At 34.0% G+C, this 14,758-nt stretch overlaps 2 protein-coding genes across 2 annotated transcripts in view; one reads left to right on the top strand and one right to left on the bottom strand.

Moving 5' to 3' along the window:
- Window positions 1-14,758, bottom strand: part of omd (integrator complex subunit 5 omd) — a 135,896-nt gene that overhangs the window by 102,068 nt on the left and 19,070 nt on the right. The window lies entirely within an intron of this gene.
- LOC145673281 (glycogen debranching enzyme) overlaps window positions 2,513-14,758 on the top strand; it is a 229,431-nt gene continuing 217,185 nt past the window's right edge. Inside the window, exon 1 of the mRNA XM_081742834.1 lies at window positions 2,513-2,532. Coding sequence (XP_081598960.1) covers window positions 2,528-2,532 — 5 coding nt within the window. The 5' untranslated portion in view covers window positions 2,513-2,527. The remainder of the gene's footprint in view (window positions 2,533-14,758) is intronic.

The raw sequence follows: 14,758 nt of genomic DNA, 5'->3' as shown, positions 1-14,758 counted from the left end.
TTACGGCGCTGGTAATGCATGGTCAGCGCATCGATTCCTAACGCCATTGTGTCCAATTTTTGTATAACTTCTTCACTCCTTAATTGAACTGAAGAATACGCCACTCAAATTCTGTAAGACATGCTAACTGTCAGTCAATGCCTTCTTCTGTGTAGAGCAGTTTTTTTTTTTTTTTTTTTTTTTTTTAAACTGACAACACACTTCTTTACTGAATGGTTTGACTTTTGATATTCCAGTCTGACTTGATAATCCAATTAGACCCGGTGACCCAGAAGCAACCGAAATATCATCTCTGAAGCATTACCGCAGAATTTTATAGTTGATTGATGATGTTCACTAGGAGACACCGTAGTCTAGTGGTTACAGTGTTGAACTCACATCCGCGTGCTCCGGGTTCGATTCGGGGACAGTGATTTCTAATTTTCGGCGCCCACTCGGAGTCGTGAGGTGAACTGTGGAGTCACATGAATAAAAGATGTGATTCTAGGCCACTAGGTCTGGAAAGCTCCTGATATGCCTGCTAGAGATAGGCGATGCAGCGCGCTAACCACATGTTAGTTGCTAGGCTCGACGTAGTTCAGCCGGTCGCTAAAAGATGGCATTGGAGTGGCTCAAGCCCGCAAAGGGCTGTTATGCCAAGTGGTTTGATTTGAAATGATGTTCACTGTTTGAGTTTGAACATTCATTTGTTTGGTACTCGGTGTGACATTTCTTAATCAAGGTAACATATTTTGCATATTCTAAATATAATTTCATGCATATTCGTTTTCCTATCTAAACAAGTTTTACAGGTTGATTAAACTTTGACAATCCCTCACAGATGTAGCTCAAATTTTCTGCTAGTCTAACGCGTTTGTACTTTTGATAAACCTTGTAGTTATCTTTCAGTGCAATGATTGACACACAAATAAATAAATAAATAAATAAATAAATAAATAACAAGCGAGAAAGAAAACTATATTTAGAAAAAAGACAATGAGAGAGAAGATAATCATATTTGTTAGAATTGCATTTGTAGCCTTACACATACTCCTTACGTGAATGACGACGTTTCTTCTAGGTCAGCGTTTCCCAACCTTTTTCAACTTGCGGCACATTACAGTTGCAACTTGAATTCTCGCAACTTGAAATATAGGACTTGGGTTTTTAACAATCCACTTTCTGTTTCGAAAACTGTATCTAACCTTTAACTAAAAGGGAAGGTCACTAAATAACGAACAAATAAACAAATCTCCTATACTTTAAAAACACAAATGTAGGTAATTTGTATGCATTTTTGCTTTGTTGAATTTATTGAATGATATGTTAAAATTTCAAGTTACGAAATAGTTTGCAACAATAAAGAAGCAATAATGGTCATAGCAATGATAAATACGTTTTTTAACATTAAAAATGTACAGAAAAGTAACACATTATGAAACTTAAAATTGTAGATTTATAGTAGAAGTTCATAGTAATGTGAAATACAAATATATATTTTCCCCTATGTCTTGCAATTTGGTTCCTATAGAATTAATAATTTGTTTCGATTTCCTCGCGGCACACCAGCGGCCCATTCGCGGCACACCAGTGTGCCGCGGCACACCGGTTGGGAAACGCTGGTCTAGGTCATGGGTCTATCTGGGTCATCGGGGCTGGTGGGTCTTGGGTCTGATTACCCCTGGATCTTGGGTCATTGGTCACGAAATCCATTACTTATTCCATCGCTAAGCAAAGAGGATTATTATCAGCTTTGTTAATTAGTCTCAGTGGGTCATTCTGTGTGAATGAGAATGAAAGCATCGCCTCAGGGGGTTGAAAAATAAAAAAATAGATATTTTTATTTTAAAAATAGGATTTACCTTTCTTGTCTTCAGGAAACTATGCAGACAACACAACAGCAATACCTTCAAAATGTTCCTTGTGGAGATCTAATAAGATTCTATTTATACTATTGTCGTATTGTAGTTCCGAAATATAAAAACGGTACGGCGCTGACTCAAAGCCAGATTTTCAGTAAATTACATAGTTATTTTCAAACGCGTATCAGTCAGTCCGAAATTTGTGTAGACATTTGAAACAAAAACCAGGATACACAGAAAAGAACAGATATGATATTGTTACAAATATAATCTTATGGGAACATTTTCATACGCATTTCATGTGTGTCGTCTGAATACTTACTCTGGAAAAGCCTCGATGGTCAATACAGTATTTGAACTCGTGATCACCCAATTACGAAACAAAAGCATTAAAATTGTTCACTTCTTCTTATTTGCTTAGTGAAGTAAATACAGAATATGAACAGCTGATTGAACTCTTAGCATGTTGACATCTCAACCTACTGAAAAAGAATGTTGGGTTATTTTTGTTCGAGTTGGCCTGTTTTCCTCTACTTTTGATAGCTTGTTTTTTCCGCATATGTTGTTAATGTCTTTGAACTCATTTTAAGTAACAACTTCCTCAGAATTCGGCTGTGATAAAAGAAGCTTCATTTTGTTTCATTCTTCTCGAGTGCCATTAGAAAATTAATTTTCAACTAATCGATATGAGGTACGTATAATATTCAGGAATTATGTGTTGGATAAGAGTTTTCATCCCGGCGAAATTAGAATACCGCTAATTTTGCAGTAATTATGTGATATCTTCATATAGATAAAAGATAATTGAAATATGGAACAAGAGCGCCCTAGACAATATTATTTTGCGTAAGGTACCGTTATCACAAGTCACCTAGTGGCTTTCCGTTCTCAGCTGTTTAGAAACGCGAAATTAAATGCCGATTTTCAAAATGGCTCGAAATCGAAAGCAGATAAGTGAGTTGTGATAGCGGTTTCTTATGTAAAATAATATTGTCTAGGGTGCTCTTGTTCCACATTTCGATTATCTTTTATCTATATGAAGATATCACATAATTACTGTAAAATTAGCGATATTTTAATTTCACCGGGATGAAGACTCTTAAGGATCTTTATGCCCCCCATTATTTTGTCTGTTTTTTGGTAAATAACTTTAAAACAGTAAAAAATGTACACTATATTAATTATTATTTCAACAGGGGCGGCGATTAGGGAGGCAAGAGGGGGAAGTTTCCCCCATGTTTTTGAAGTGACCCCTTAATGTACATATATAGTTTCATTTGGAAATGTAAAGTTTTTGTATGTATTAATGGTTCATAGAAAAAAAAATGTGCCATATAATATTTGCCATTGCGTGAGTACGTATTGGTTACTTGTCTTTCCGTATCCCGTAGAATTAAGAAAGCTACAGGGATTGCGTTTTAATTGCAATTCAAAGCAATTAATATTGCAACTGCGTATTTCTTTAAATGTCGTAGCCTATGCTTGTAGTATTTACTGTCTTTCATTTTCTAAAAGTAATAACATACGTTTAATGGCATGTGTGGAATTAAAAATATAAGTTGTTCATTAATCCCTAGTTTTAATATAACCGACAAAACAAGCCTCATTATTCATAACTATGATTAACATTATCTTTGCTATTTATTTGGTTTGCAAATTTGTTATTAAATAATCTGATCATAATTTTCCAGACAGAATTTTAAGATGTTCATGGGCAAGGAATCAAATCTCTTCTTACATTTTCGTTGTTTAAGAGTACAAAAGGCTAGTACCTACTTGCGTTACTTTTGTCAATTTACTTAATAAAATACGAAATACGATATATGCTATTTTAACTTAAAAAGATAGTATCCTATTAGTTATCAACCTTTCGTAAACAAAGTGTTAGAAACAACCAGGAAAACTAATATTAATATACAAATATTCAGATCATGTCTTGCCCCCCCCCCCTCCTACACACACACACTTTTAACGTCAAATCGTCGCCAAATGACGTAATACTTAACTTCCAATGTAGTGTAACAGATTTATTCCGTATGTTTCCCCCAATTCTTGTTCTCAATAGCAATTAGTAACTTTTGGGGGGGGGGGCGAAAATTTGACTAGTCCCCAGTTTACACACTGACAGAATGCTTAAAGATCTTAAGTTTCAGCACTCCTTTGCTATGGTTGAAGGAAGTAATAAAATCTCTCACACGGACTGACTAACCTGCTGACACTGAACGTCTTAAGCACTATGTAAGCATTCCGTAAGCATAGCCCATAGCGGATGGCTTCAGCTTCTTAACGACAGCTGAACTGACGGCTAATAACTATCAGATCATATGATATCATTCGCATGAGCGATTTATTTGCTAAGCTGAATAATCAAGTGACGTGCTTTCTGCATTGTTTCATACCTCGTGGTCCCGAGTTCTATGTTCTGTTTATTGTAAAAGTTGTGTCTGCAAGGGAAGATGGGTTATCCAGATATGGATGAAATAGTTTTACGACTTTGCATTCGGTTGGAATGCTTACGTCGTCGTTTTTGAAGACAGAAAAGAAACGATAATCGTTAATTTGGGAAATATAGCTCATTGATAGAATTGAAAGGTATCTGAGAAGATGACGAGCGTTTCAGTTTGTAGGGCACCTAACTTGTAATAAATAAGAACAAATATTTAAAAAAGAAAGTCGAGGGTTTTGGTTTGGGAAGAAAGAGAAAGGAAGATTGTTAGCTCGTTTAGGACTTTGGATGTGTGTTTCGTGCCTCAGCTCCTGGACGTCGACTGGTCATCTCCATGTCTTAACCTCTGTACCAAATTGGAGTGGAAGTTGAAATAGATTTCTTCTGCTGTTGCTCACACTCGCTCCTCGAGTACTTCTCTGCTTCTCGTGTGCTTCTCCCATCTTCCGGGTTCTGGGACGTTTTTATACCAATCAAAGATGGAAGATGGACGTCTAAAATACGGAAAACATCCAAAGTACGAACGTGTAAGGATTGAGGAAAATGCAAGGCAAATGGAATTTTCGACTTATTTAAGTATTTGTCATCAGTTACAGAACAATTCGGTTACATCAGGTTACATAAGTTACATAAAATTACAAAGAATGAAGAATGAGGAATCGTCTGCTGAAGAGAATTTTGAAATTGTTGCTGACTGTCTTATTATTCCAAGTTATGACCGTTTTTCATCATCCACAGCAAATAAAGAGAAAAAAATAAAAATACAAAAAAGAAAATCGTTATTAAATCTTGAATTGTTTTCATACTGAATACTAATAATATGAGGGAAATCCAATATCTCTACAACAGACACAGAAGCAGTGGTGTACACATAAATTTGTCAAGGCGGTGTTCAAATTTTCAAGTTCATGTAATTTCAGCGTTTTGTATTGTATATAGTAATATGATAAAATGTTAATTTTTGTGTATCACCTTTTTCAAAGAGAAGGGGTTAAAATCCCAAAACCTCCCTTGCATGTGCCATTGCACAAACCTATTCATTGTGAAAGTGGAAGAGAGGTTCTGTCTTTAGGATATTCTGTGTGAAAAACACGAAGACAAAACCAAAAAGATTCAGCATGGAATGAAATTTACTGTACTTAAACACAGTTTCCAAACTTCGTAGAGTTTTCTGATAGACTACAGAGAGAAAATTTGTTGGTAAGTTATGACTCATGTACGAGGGTTTTCATCAGTGACGACGATAGTGTGGGGCTATCTATGGTGTCTATAAATTTCGTCTAAATATAACTTAGATCAATAACATACCGTGTGGTACGACATGTTGCTTACTTTTATATTATTTTCATTTTTTTTTACCATAGAAGTGGATAAGCAGGGCCAACCAAATTTACAAAAATATATATTTGGGTCCTAGAGAACATTTTTCAAATTTTGTTTTTTTTTAAACAACTTCCAAATTAAAGGGTTGGGCCAATGTACCCTTCTCAAATTTTGAAAGAGATGCGTCAATGGGATTTATATCTTCCTATACTCACCCGTATAATTATATAAGATAATAAAGCCTCATCAAACTGGATAAAAATAGGTTTAAAACCTCCCAAATTTACATATTTGGCAATTTTTTCCCCTATAAAAGTGAACGAGATGGACCAGCCAAACTTACAAAGGTACACATTCCGATTCTATACTCCCATATCAAATTTTTAATTTCGACTATTTCCAAACTTTAGGGAGGTGGCCGTATGTAGCCTAGTCCTTGACCCCAGGCCATCCAAAAATTTTTGCTGAGTCAGTCGCGCCAACAGAGACCCTATTACAGACGTTAAATTCATTCCCATCTCCCGAAAGGGAAAGTGCTCAATTATGGGTGCTGATTTTGGACGTTGAAGGGTTTCTGGCCGCCCCTGAAGTTTGCTTGAACTTACGTATTTGTATTAAAAATCCTCATTGATATCTTGTTGGATGATATTTGTCAAACTTGAATGGGGACTGAAAAGTTATACAGAAATTGTCCTGGGCTCAACTTGTAAAATTTTTGTGAAAACATCATTCTTAAAATGTTAACATTCCTCACCAGAATATAATTTGCTATCATTGTTCTTCAATGAAAATTTCACACACACACACACACACACACATATATATATATATATATATATATATATATATATATATATATATATATATATATCATAGGTATTCTGTCCTTACTGGCAGGCCACTTGCAGCAGCCGAGAAGCTTCCATACTCCACGGTCCTTTCGCTAACACGTGAAGAATACGAATCTGATATACAGGGTGTTTCAAAACAACACCGACAGCGTTTGGGAGATCATTCCTGACACCAAGATAAAACAAAAAGTATAGACCAACCTGGGTGCACAAATGCTTCCTTTTGGAGTTATAGGCTGCCAAAAACATGAAAAATAACTTTAAAGGTCCATAGCTCCAAAACTGTGGGAGTTACCGTAGTCGGGTCAAGACTTCATTTAGGAACCAGTCCTACCCAAATATCCATATTTAGGAATCTTGCGGTACTTCCGCAACAATTTTTATAGAGGTAGTTTGAGAGTACTTCAAATTATTACCAGTAGCAAAACTCCCTCTATAAAAATTGCTTCGTGAGTGCCTTAAGATTCTGAACCATGTATTTTTGGATAGGGTACATACTAGTTGCTAAGTGAAGTCTTGACCCGACTACGGTAGGGCCCATAGTTTTTGAGCTATGGACCTTCAAAGTTAATTATTTTTATATTTTCGGCAGCCTATAACTCCGAAAGGAAGCATTTGTGCACCCAGGATGGTCTATTCTGTATACTTTTGTCTTATCTTGGTGTCAGGAATCACCTTCCAAACTTTGTCGGTGTTGTTTTGAAACACCCTGTATATATGAGCATCAAAATTAAACTTATCTTGTATGTGATCGAATTATAGGAAACGAGTGAACCATCTGAAATGAAGTTTTGAAAACAGTTATCACCTACTTTGAAGTGGATTTTTATCATGTTACTTTGATTAAAATATGCATCCTAAGAGGGATCGTGAGGATTTACGCGAACAACTGTATATCTCACGATCCTGTTAAGTTAGGAAGATGAAACTTGATACATAAACTCCTCATTAGAAATAAGGGAATACATGTCACTGCTTTTTTTTTTTAAATTCGCTTTAAGGGGGAATGCTTTTTTTTTCTAATATTTTGTCGTAAGCACATTAAAATAGATGTTATCTGTTGTTTGTGATCGCATCACAGGAAAATGGATGAACTCTTTGCAACGAATTTTGGAGCGTAGCTAGTACCAACATCCGGCTACGTTTTTATTATTTCAATTTCATCAAAGAACGAAACCTACGGGAATAGAGGGGTTAGGTTAGGGTTCAAAATTTATTCCCAAAATAGAGTATTTTATTGGCTTTTATCATTAGACTTTATAAGCCTAACATGTTCTATTTTCCTTGCGTTTCTTTAATACCTACAACCCCATGTAAGCTATTATTGCATGGTGATCGATGATCCATGTTGACTGAACAACTAAGTAGTAATTGACGTACTTCTACACAGCAGAGGACTTGCCGCCGCTGTGTATATTTTATTACGTGTCTCTGTGATCTTTTGCGCTGGCGCCATTACTGTCTGACCGTAGTGCGAGTTCCCTTTATACTTTTACCGCCTGCTTTATATATTTTATTACGTATGTGATTTTTTGCTGTAGCCATTATTGTTGGAATTAATTGCGACTTCCTTTTATACTTTTACAGCTTGTTTTGTATAGCTTATTACGTATGTGTGATTTTTCCGCTGGCGCCATTACTGTTTGACCGTAGTGCGAGTTCCCTTTATACTTTTACCGCTCGCTTTGTATATTTTATTACGTATGTGTGATTTTTCCGCTGGCGCCCTTACTGTTTGGTTTTGCTTTGACTTCCCTTTATACTTTTACCGCTTGCTTTTTATATTTTATTACGTATGTGTAACCTTTGCGCTGGCGCCATTACTGTTGCGAGTTTTGCACACCCGATTTGTATATTTGTTGCTTGGTAGCCGTGGACGCTAATGGTGTTTTCATTTATAGATACCGGCACACTTTGTATATATATTTATTATTGTGACTTAAGTAAGAAGAGAAAGTTTACGCACCTTTGATGACACGGCCGCTATTTTGTTGGCTATTTCCTGGTTGTTTGTTGTTGCAGTTGTATATAATTTATGTCCATATCGCAGTGTTGTCTGTAATGAGAATAATTACACTGATTTTTCCATAAATAGGTAAATTTTTCTTTTAGGGATGTTTTGTAGTGTTGCAGCGAAAACTAATTAGATTGTTGTTGACTTTAGTTTAGCGTTTCTTTTAGCAGTGAGGTTATATGAGACGTGGACATACTGATTAACGTGGAATCCGAACCACATGAGCTTCCGCCGGGAATAGAACCCGGGTTGACCACGCCAAAGTTGCGTACGTTAACCGATTAGCCAGGGAGGAGCTCTACAGTGATTAGACTACGTATAGTTACCTATAATATAATTTTTACGTAATGAGACCAAGCCCTAATTATGAATTATACTTTAATTTTTACTAGATTAATTATGAATTTACCTTGAACATTCTTTTATTTATATAATTGGAAATGATCAATATTAATTAACCTATAATACTTATTATATGTATATACTTACGTATGAAGAATTGAGCGTTGACGATTGTGGTTTTGATGGACGGATTTGTTTTTCCAATATGGCGGCGTTGCGTGATTGTTGAACAGAGGTTCCTCCATAGTAGGACTCTGAAATGCGAATGCGCGCGTTTTGCTTGCATTGTCGTATAGATTGATGGTAATTAAAATTGTGAAGAATTTGGCTGGGCGAAGTTGCATAGTTTAACATATTATTGCATTATGTGATTAATTTATATTATTTTTTGTTTTAGCATGTACTTAATTATTATAAAATTGAAATAATAATAATAATAGATAACGAGACATTTTGATAAAGAAAGCGGAACCCCACAGTACTACGATATGTGCAACTGTGCTACCATCTATTGGCAATAATTACAACTTTATTTAACAGCCACGTTATATGGGAGACTGATACAGAATGAAGGGGGAGACTTAAGGTGAATTACATGAGATTTAGATGTACAAGAAAGAGAAGAGAATAAAATAAATAGAGAAAGCTATTATTGTTTATTGAATTGAAGCACCATTTAAGCGTAATATATTAGTTTGTAATGAGGTTATTAAATTAGGTTTAACTGGATACGTATGCACTTTGTAGGGTTGTTTATTATTTATTTAGGATTTTTATTTAATAATATGGTTTGTAGAAGTATATTGAATTGCTATAAAATAGAACAAACTTATATTTTATTTGTATAGATGTATTTAAGATTATATTCGGGTGCAGTTTTAGTATTGGTTTGCGTTAACGTAGTGAATGTGCGGAACGGCACACGATGGATTTGGAATGGGTGGAGTATTACAATTTACACGTTGCTTGGGAATTGTTTAGTATTGGTTTGCATTGATGAATGTTGCACATATTGAGGAAATGCTGAAGATTGTATTTATGCTAATTGGCACTACGATTTCCATTTGAAAGAATTAAATAAATAATAGCTTGAAAATATTTTAAATTGGATTACGGTATGGAGCATAATATTTAAGTATATTGTATTTACTGCGAACTAGAGTATTTATGTAGCTGCTATTATAGAATTAACAAGTACCAGAGATAATTATATTGTTTTTATTTACCATGTATTGAATTATAAGAATATATATTCCTTATAATATTTGATAACAGTTGGGAAGCTTTATATGGTGATTGATTTTTTACGTGTGGAACTGATTTAATTTGAAGCAACAGCAAATACATTTGACAGATAATTGACGTATTTGCAACTATTGAAATGGGTATAAAATGCTTTATGTATGTAAAAATATTTAATATTTTTGTTTGTAAAGTATGAGGCAATTTTAACTGCTAATGTATAACATTACAGATAGGGTTTTAAGCTATTTTAGAATGAGCTTAGGAGATAACAAAATTATTATGGAATGAGACTAGCATGATGCATAGGGAAGATGACATGTGGAATGTTTGGGAAAGTTTTATTATTTTAGGAAATAATATATTAATGAATACAACGGGTAATATTTTTAAGAGAAACCCATATTTTAGTATTGGTGTACTATTGAAAGCATGAATCAACAATTTTGAAGGCATAAGACATAGGCAAAGACTTGTATTTACTGGTGTTATTGTTTTACGTTTACCGGAGAGGATGTTGCTCCCATTATGTTAAAACAGTTTTGAATAGATTTGAATTATTGGAATATAGTATTTTTTATACTTAGGACTTATTTATAAATACAACTTACGAAATTAGAATATTATCGATTGAATTATTTACAATGTATATAATTATTTATATTTTAATGTTATTGACTAGTTATTTAAAATTTAGACGAATTGTACTTTTAGTGCTGGAATGGTATATTTATATTGGTATAGATTATGTACTAATACGGAACACATTGATTAGCATACAACTCTGCAGATTATATATTTGCGTAGACGAAATTATGAAAACTGTTGATTTTTAGTATTTAACGCACTTACACGAAAATAATTGTACAATTAGAAATTGTTGAAAGTTTTGAATGGGCAATTATGTATATGCGTGGTGTAGTACAAGTATTTGGAATATACGTATTGTATTGTGTTATCAACTATTGATACAAATAGGCTGAAGGATTTACGTAGTATTTGCGTTTGCGACAATATAAAATGTTATGAGAATGACATGATACCACGTGATTGTCAGACTTGCATTATATAGTAATTAGATTTATGTTTTATTAAGATATAGAGGTACATATTACGCATTAATATAGACACAGATTGATTTATTTTATTTTAGGCATGAAAGAGAAACTCCATATATTGGCGTTGACTGTGGAAAAACAGAGACGTGTGTACATTACAATTTTCCATTAGTATCTGAAAAGTTACACAGAATATAAACCTTCATCCAGCCTATGAGGTGGGTGCTCTTTGACTTGGCTATGGAGGCGATGCAATTTATGCTTAGAGCAGTTAAAATATGGGATTATATATGGGAACTTATATGCGAAAATTTGGTAGACAGAACATTTTTTGTCATTTATTTAAAAAACTATTGTATAGTTACAAGAGAATTTTGAATCGATTTTAATTTATTTAGGAACTACCATATACAATATTATAATTATTTACGGTGAATGCGGTAGCAATACATGATTGCATGAAAATATGTGGAGCCATCTATTGTATAAATTGGAAAACACAATTATGACTGTACTCGATAGAGGCACACGATGATGAATTACACACTTGTAACATTTCTGATAACTACATAAAATGTTATGAGAACGAGATGATACCACACGAATGTCAGACCTGCATTATATACTAACTAGATTTGTTTTATTAAGATATAGGTGTACATATTATGCGTTAATACAGACACACAATGAATTATTTTATTTGTGCATGAAAGAGAGATACCACATATATGCGTTGACTGTGGAAATGCAGAAGCATGTGAACATTGCAACCTAGTATTGTTATGTGAACTAATACACAAAATATAAACTTTAATGTAGTTTATTGTAATATTTATCAAGAGTTTCATTCCCATCCAATGGATGGTAGGACCGTAGAAGGCAATACCTTTTTTTTTTTTTGTGGCCAGAATTCTAGTTTATATTTATGACACTTAAAATATGAGAGTATATATATGAGAACGTATATGCGAAAAAATTTGTAGACAGAACTTTTTTACTTATTTAAGAATGCTGTGTAGTTACAATAGAGAATTTTGAACCCGATTTTTAATTTATTTAGGAACTACCATATACAATATTATAATTATTTACGGTGAATGCGGTAGCAATAACAGATTGCATGAAAATATGTGGAGCCATCTATTGTATAAATTGGAAAACACAATTATGACTGTACTCGATAGAGGCACCCGGTGATGAATTACACACTTGTAATATGTGTGATAACTACATAAAATGTTATGAGAACGAGATGATACCACACGAATGTCAGATTTGCATTATATACTAACTAGATTTGTTTATTAAGATATAGGTGTACATATTATGCGTTAATACAGACACACAACGAATTATTTATTTTGGCATGAAAGAGAGATACCACATATATGCGGTGGTTGTGGAAATGCAGAAGGATGTGAACATTGCAACCTAGCATTGTTATGTGAACAAATACACAAAATATAAACTTTTATTGGAACTTATACGTTTGTTGTTCGTTTGTTTGTTTATAACTAGTTATATTGACTTGTACCATTTTAGAGGGTTATGCAGTTTTTAGGGAAGAGTGATGTATAATTGGAGGATTTAAGGATTGTGTGATGTTTCATAGAAGTTTTTATTACATTATAATAATTGCTAAGGTTTTAAGGATCTTTCCAATCCTTAACATTTGCTAGGAAATTAACGAGGAAATTGCAGTTAGTGTAGTATTGTATAGAACTGGAAGAGTAGAAATATGGAATAATGAATATGTACTGATAAAGTATATTATACCTGTATATTGTGAATGATGAGCATGAGGGATGAGGCGAGGTGTGCTAGTATATCACAGCACAGAAGTGTTAGGCAGATGAAGTTTTTTTTTTTTTTTTTTTTTTGCCTAGGGGCTGCTTAAGCTTTAATGTAGATAATGGGAACCCTGGTAGTGGTAGATGGATTTAGTGTACAAATAATGGAAATATGAGTGGCAGATGATCATGAACTTGATAATTTGGGAGACCCTACTGGTCAAAGGGCTCAGGAGGTAGATTGTAGCAATAGAGAGTATAGACCAATGATAGCGTTGGAGGATAATATTAACATGGAGAAGGATGGAGAGCTAAAAGGCACATAGTATTTTAAAGTAAGGGGTCGTGGGTTATAACGAGAGCATATGTATGCGAGACGCAAAGTTTTAAGATGAAAATGGAGTGTAGGAAACTGAATTTGGTTGCACAACTTTGCTGTAGGACTAATTAGTTTGACTCGATATGCAATGTGGAAAGCACATTGTTCCATCATTAATAAGTTTTTGTAAACTGTGTGGATGGTTTTAACTCATGCAGCATTTTCGTAAGTTAGCACAGGCCGTAAAAGACGCCTTGTATGTATTTAGAATTGTGTTTGCTTTCAGTATTCAGGACGTTTGCCGACACTTTTTTTTTTTTTAATAAGTTAACTTTATTGTATGCTTTTTTTTTGCGATTGTTTGAAGATGTTTTTAACTGAGATGTTTAGTGAATGTGACCATTAACTAAGTTACACTTGAATGTGCTTGGATGAGAGCTTGATTTAGTTTTAGGGAAAGGTAGTTAGGATTTTTTTTTTTTTTTATGGATTTTTGATGTTTTACGGAGGAATGATGATGATAATTTGTGTTTTTGTGGTGTTGATTGCTAGTTTTTTATTTGCTGCACCACTGAAGAAAACTGTTAATTATTATCTGTAGAGCAATGTTGATGGATTGGATACTAGATTTTAACGCAAGAAAAGATAGTGTTGGTGGCATATTGAAAGACCTGAAGTTATCAGGAAGTGGATACATATTGGGAACATAGAGATCTGGTGACAGAGCAGATTTTTTGAGGTACTCAACAGTGAAGGAAAATAGGATGGGAGAAGCAGTTATATATTGAAATATATGACAGGCGGTTGATTTAAAAACTTGTATATCAGTTTTATATACAAGATAGGAAATTGAAGATGAATTATTGTGTATGCAATTGTGTGGTGTTTACTTTGTTAAATATTTTTGAGTTAAATAATACAAGACATGTTGGTTTGATCTAATTATAATGTTGTGTAACCATGGTAGTTAAGACCGGTAGTTGATTGTTGATCGAATATCCTGGGTGAAATTTTGCTTGATGTATGGGATGTATTTTGTGTTGTTATGTATGCATACAGACGTCTTACTATAATACGTTATAGGGTTTTACTAAAAGCAAACGTTAATTGAATTGTACGGTAGGATGATAAGATGGTATGAGTTTTTTCTTGGTCTGGAAACATTAACGTCTTAGAGGGTTTCCAGGTGACAGGAAAATATCCAGTGTGCAGAATGATAGTAAAAATTGTGGGTAACAAAGTAAGTAATATAAGAGGGCATAGTTTAATATGACGATAGTTTATTGAATTAAAGACAGGGGCACTATTCCTTTGTTACGAATAACTGTACGGATATTTGAACTATGAATGGTTTTGTTTGAGATTTATTTTTGCGGAAGAGTATGAAGGATATGAGGTTGTAATGAAACAGAAGATGAAATGAATGTGTTGGATGGATGTCTATATGAATATGTGGGACGGAGTGGTGTGAAGAAGTCTTGAAGGAAATTAGCAAAAGCAGCAGCTTTAAAAGAGTCTGTCTATATAGATAA

Source organism: Thermobia domestica, chromosome 16, assembly GCF_964235325.1.
Source record: "Thermobia domestica chromosome 16, izTheDome1.hap1.1, whole genome shotgun sequence".
NCBI classification, from domain to species: Eukaryota; Metazoa; Arthropoda; class Insecta; order Zygentoma; family Lepismatidae; genus Thermobia; species Thermobia domestica.
This window is presented reverse-complemented; position numbering and strand designations above follow the sequence as displayed.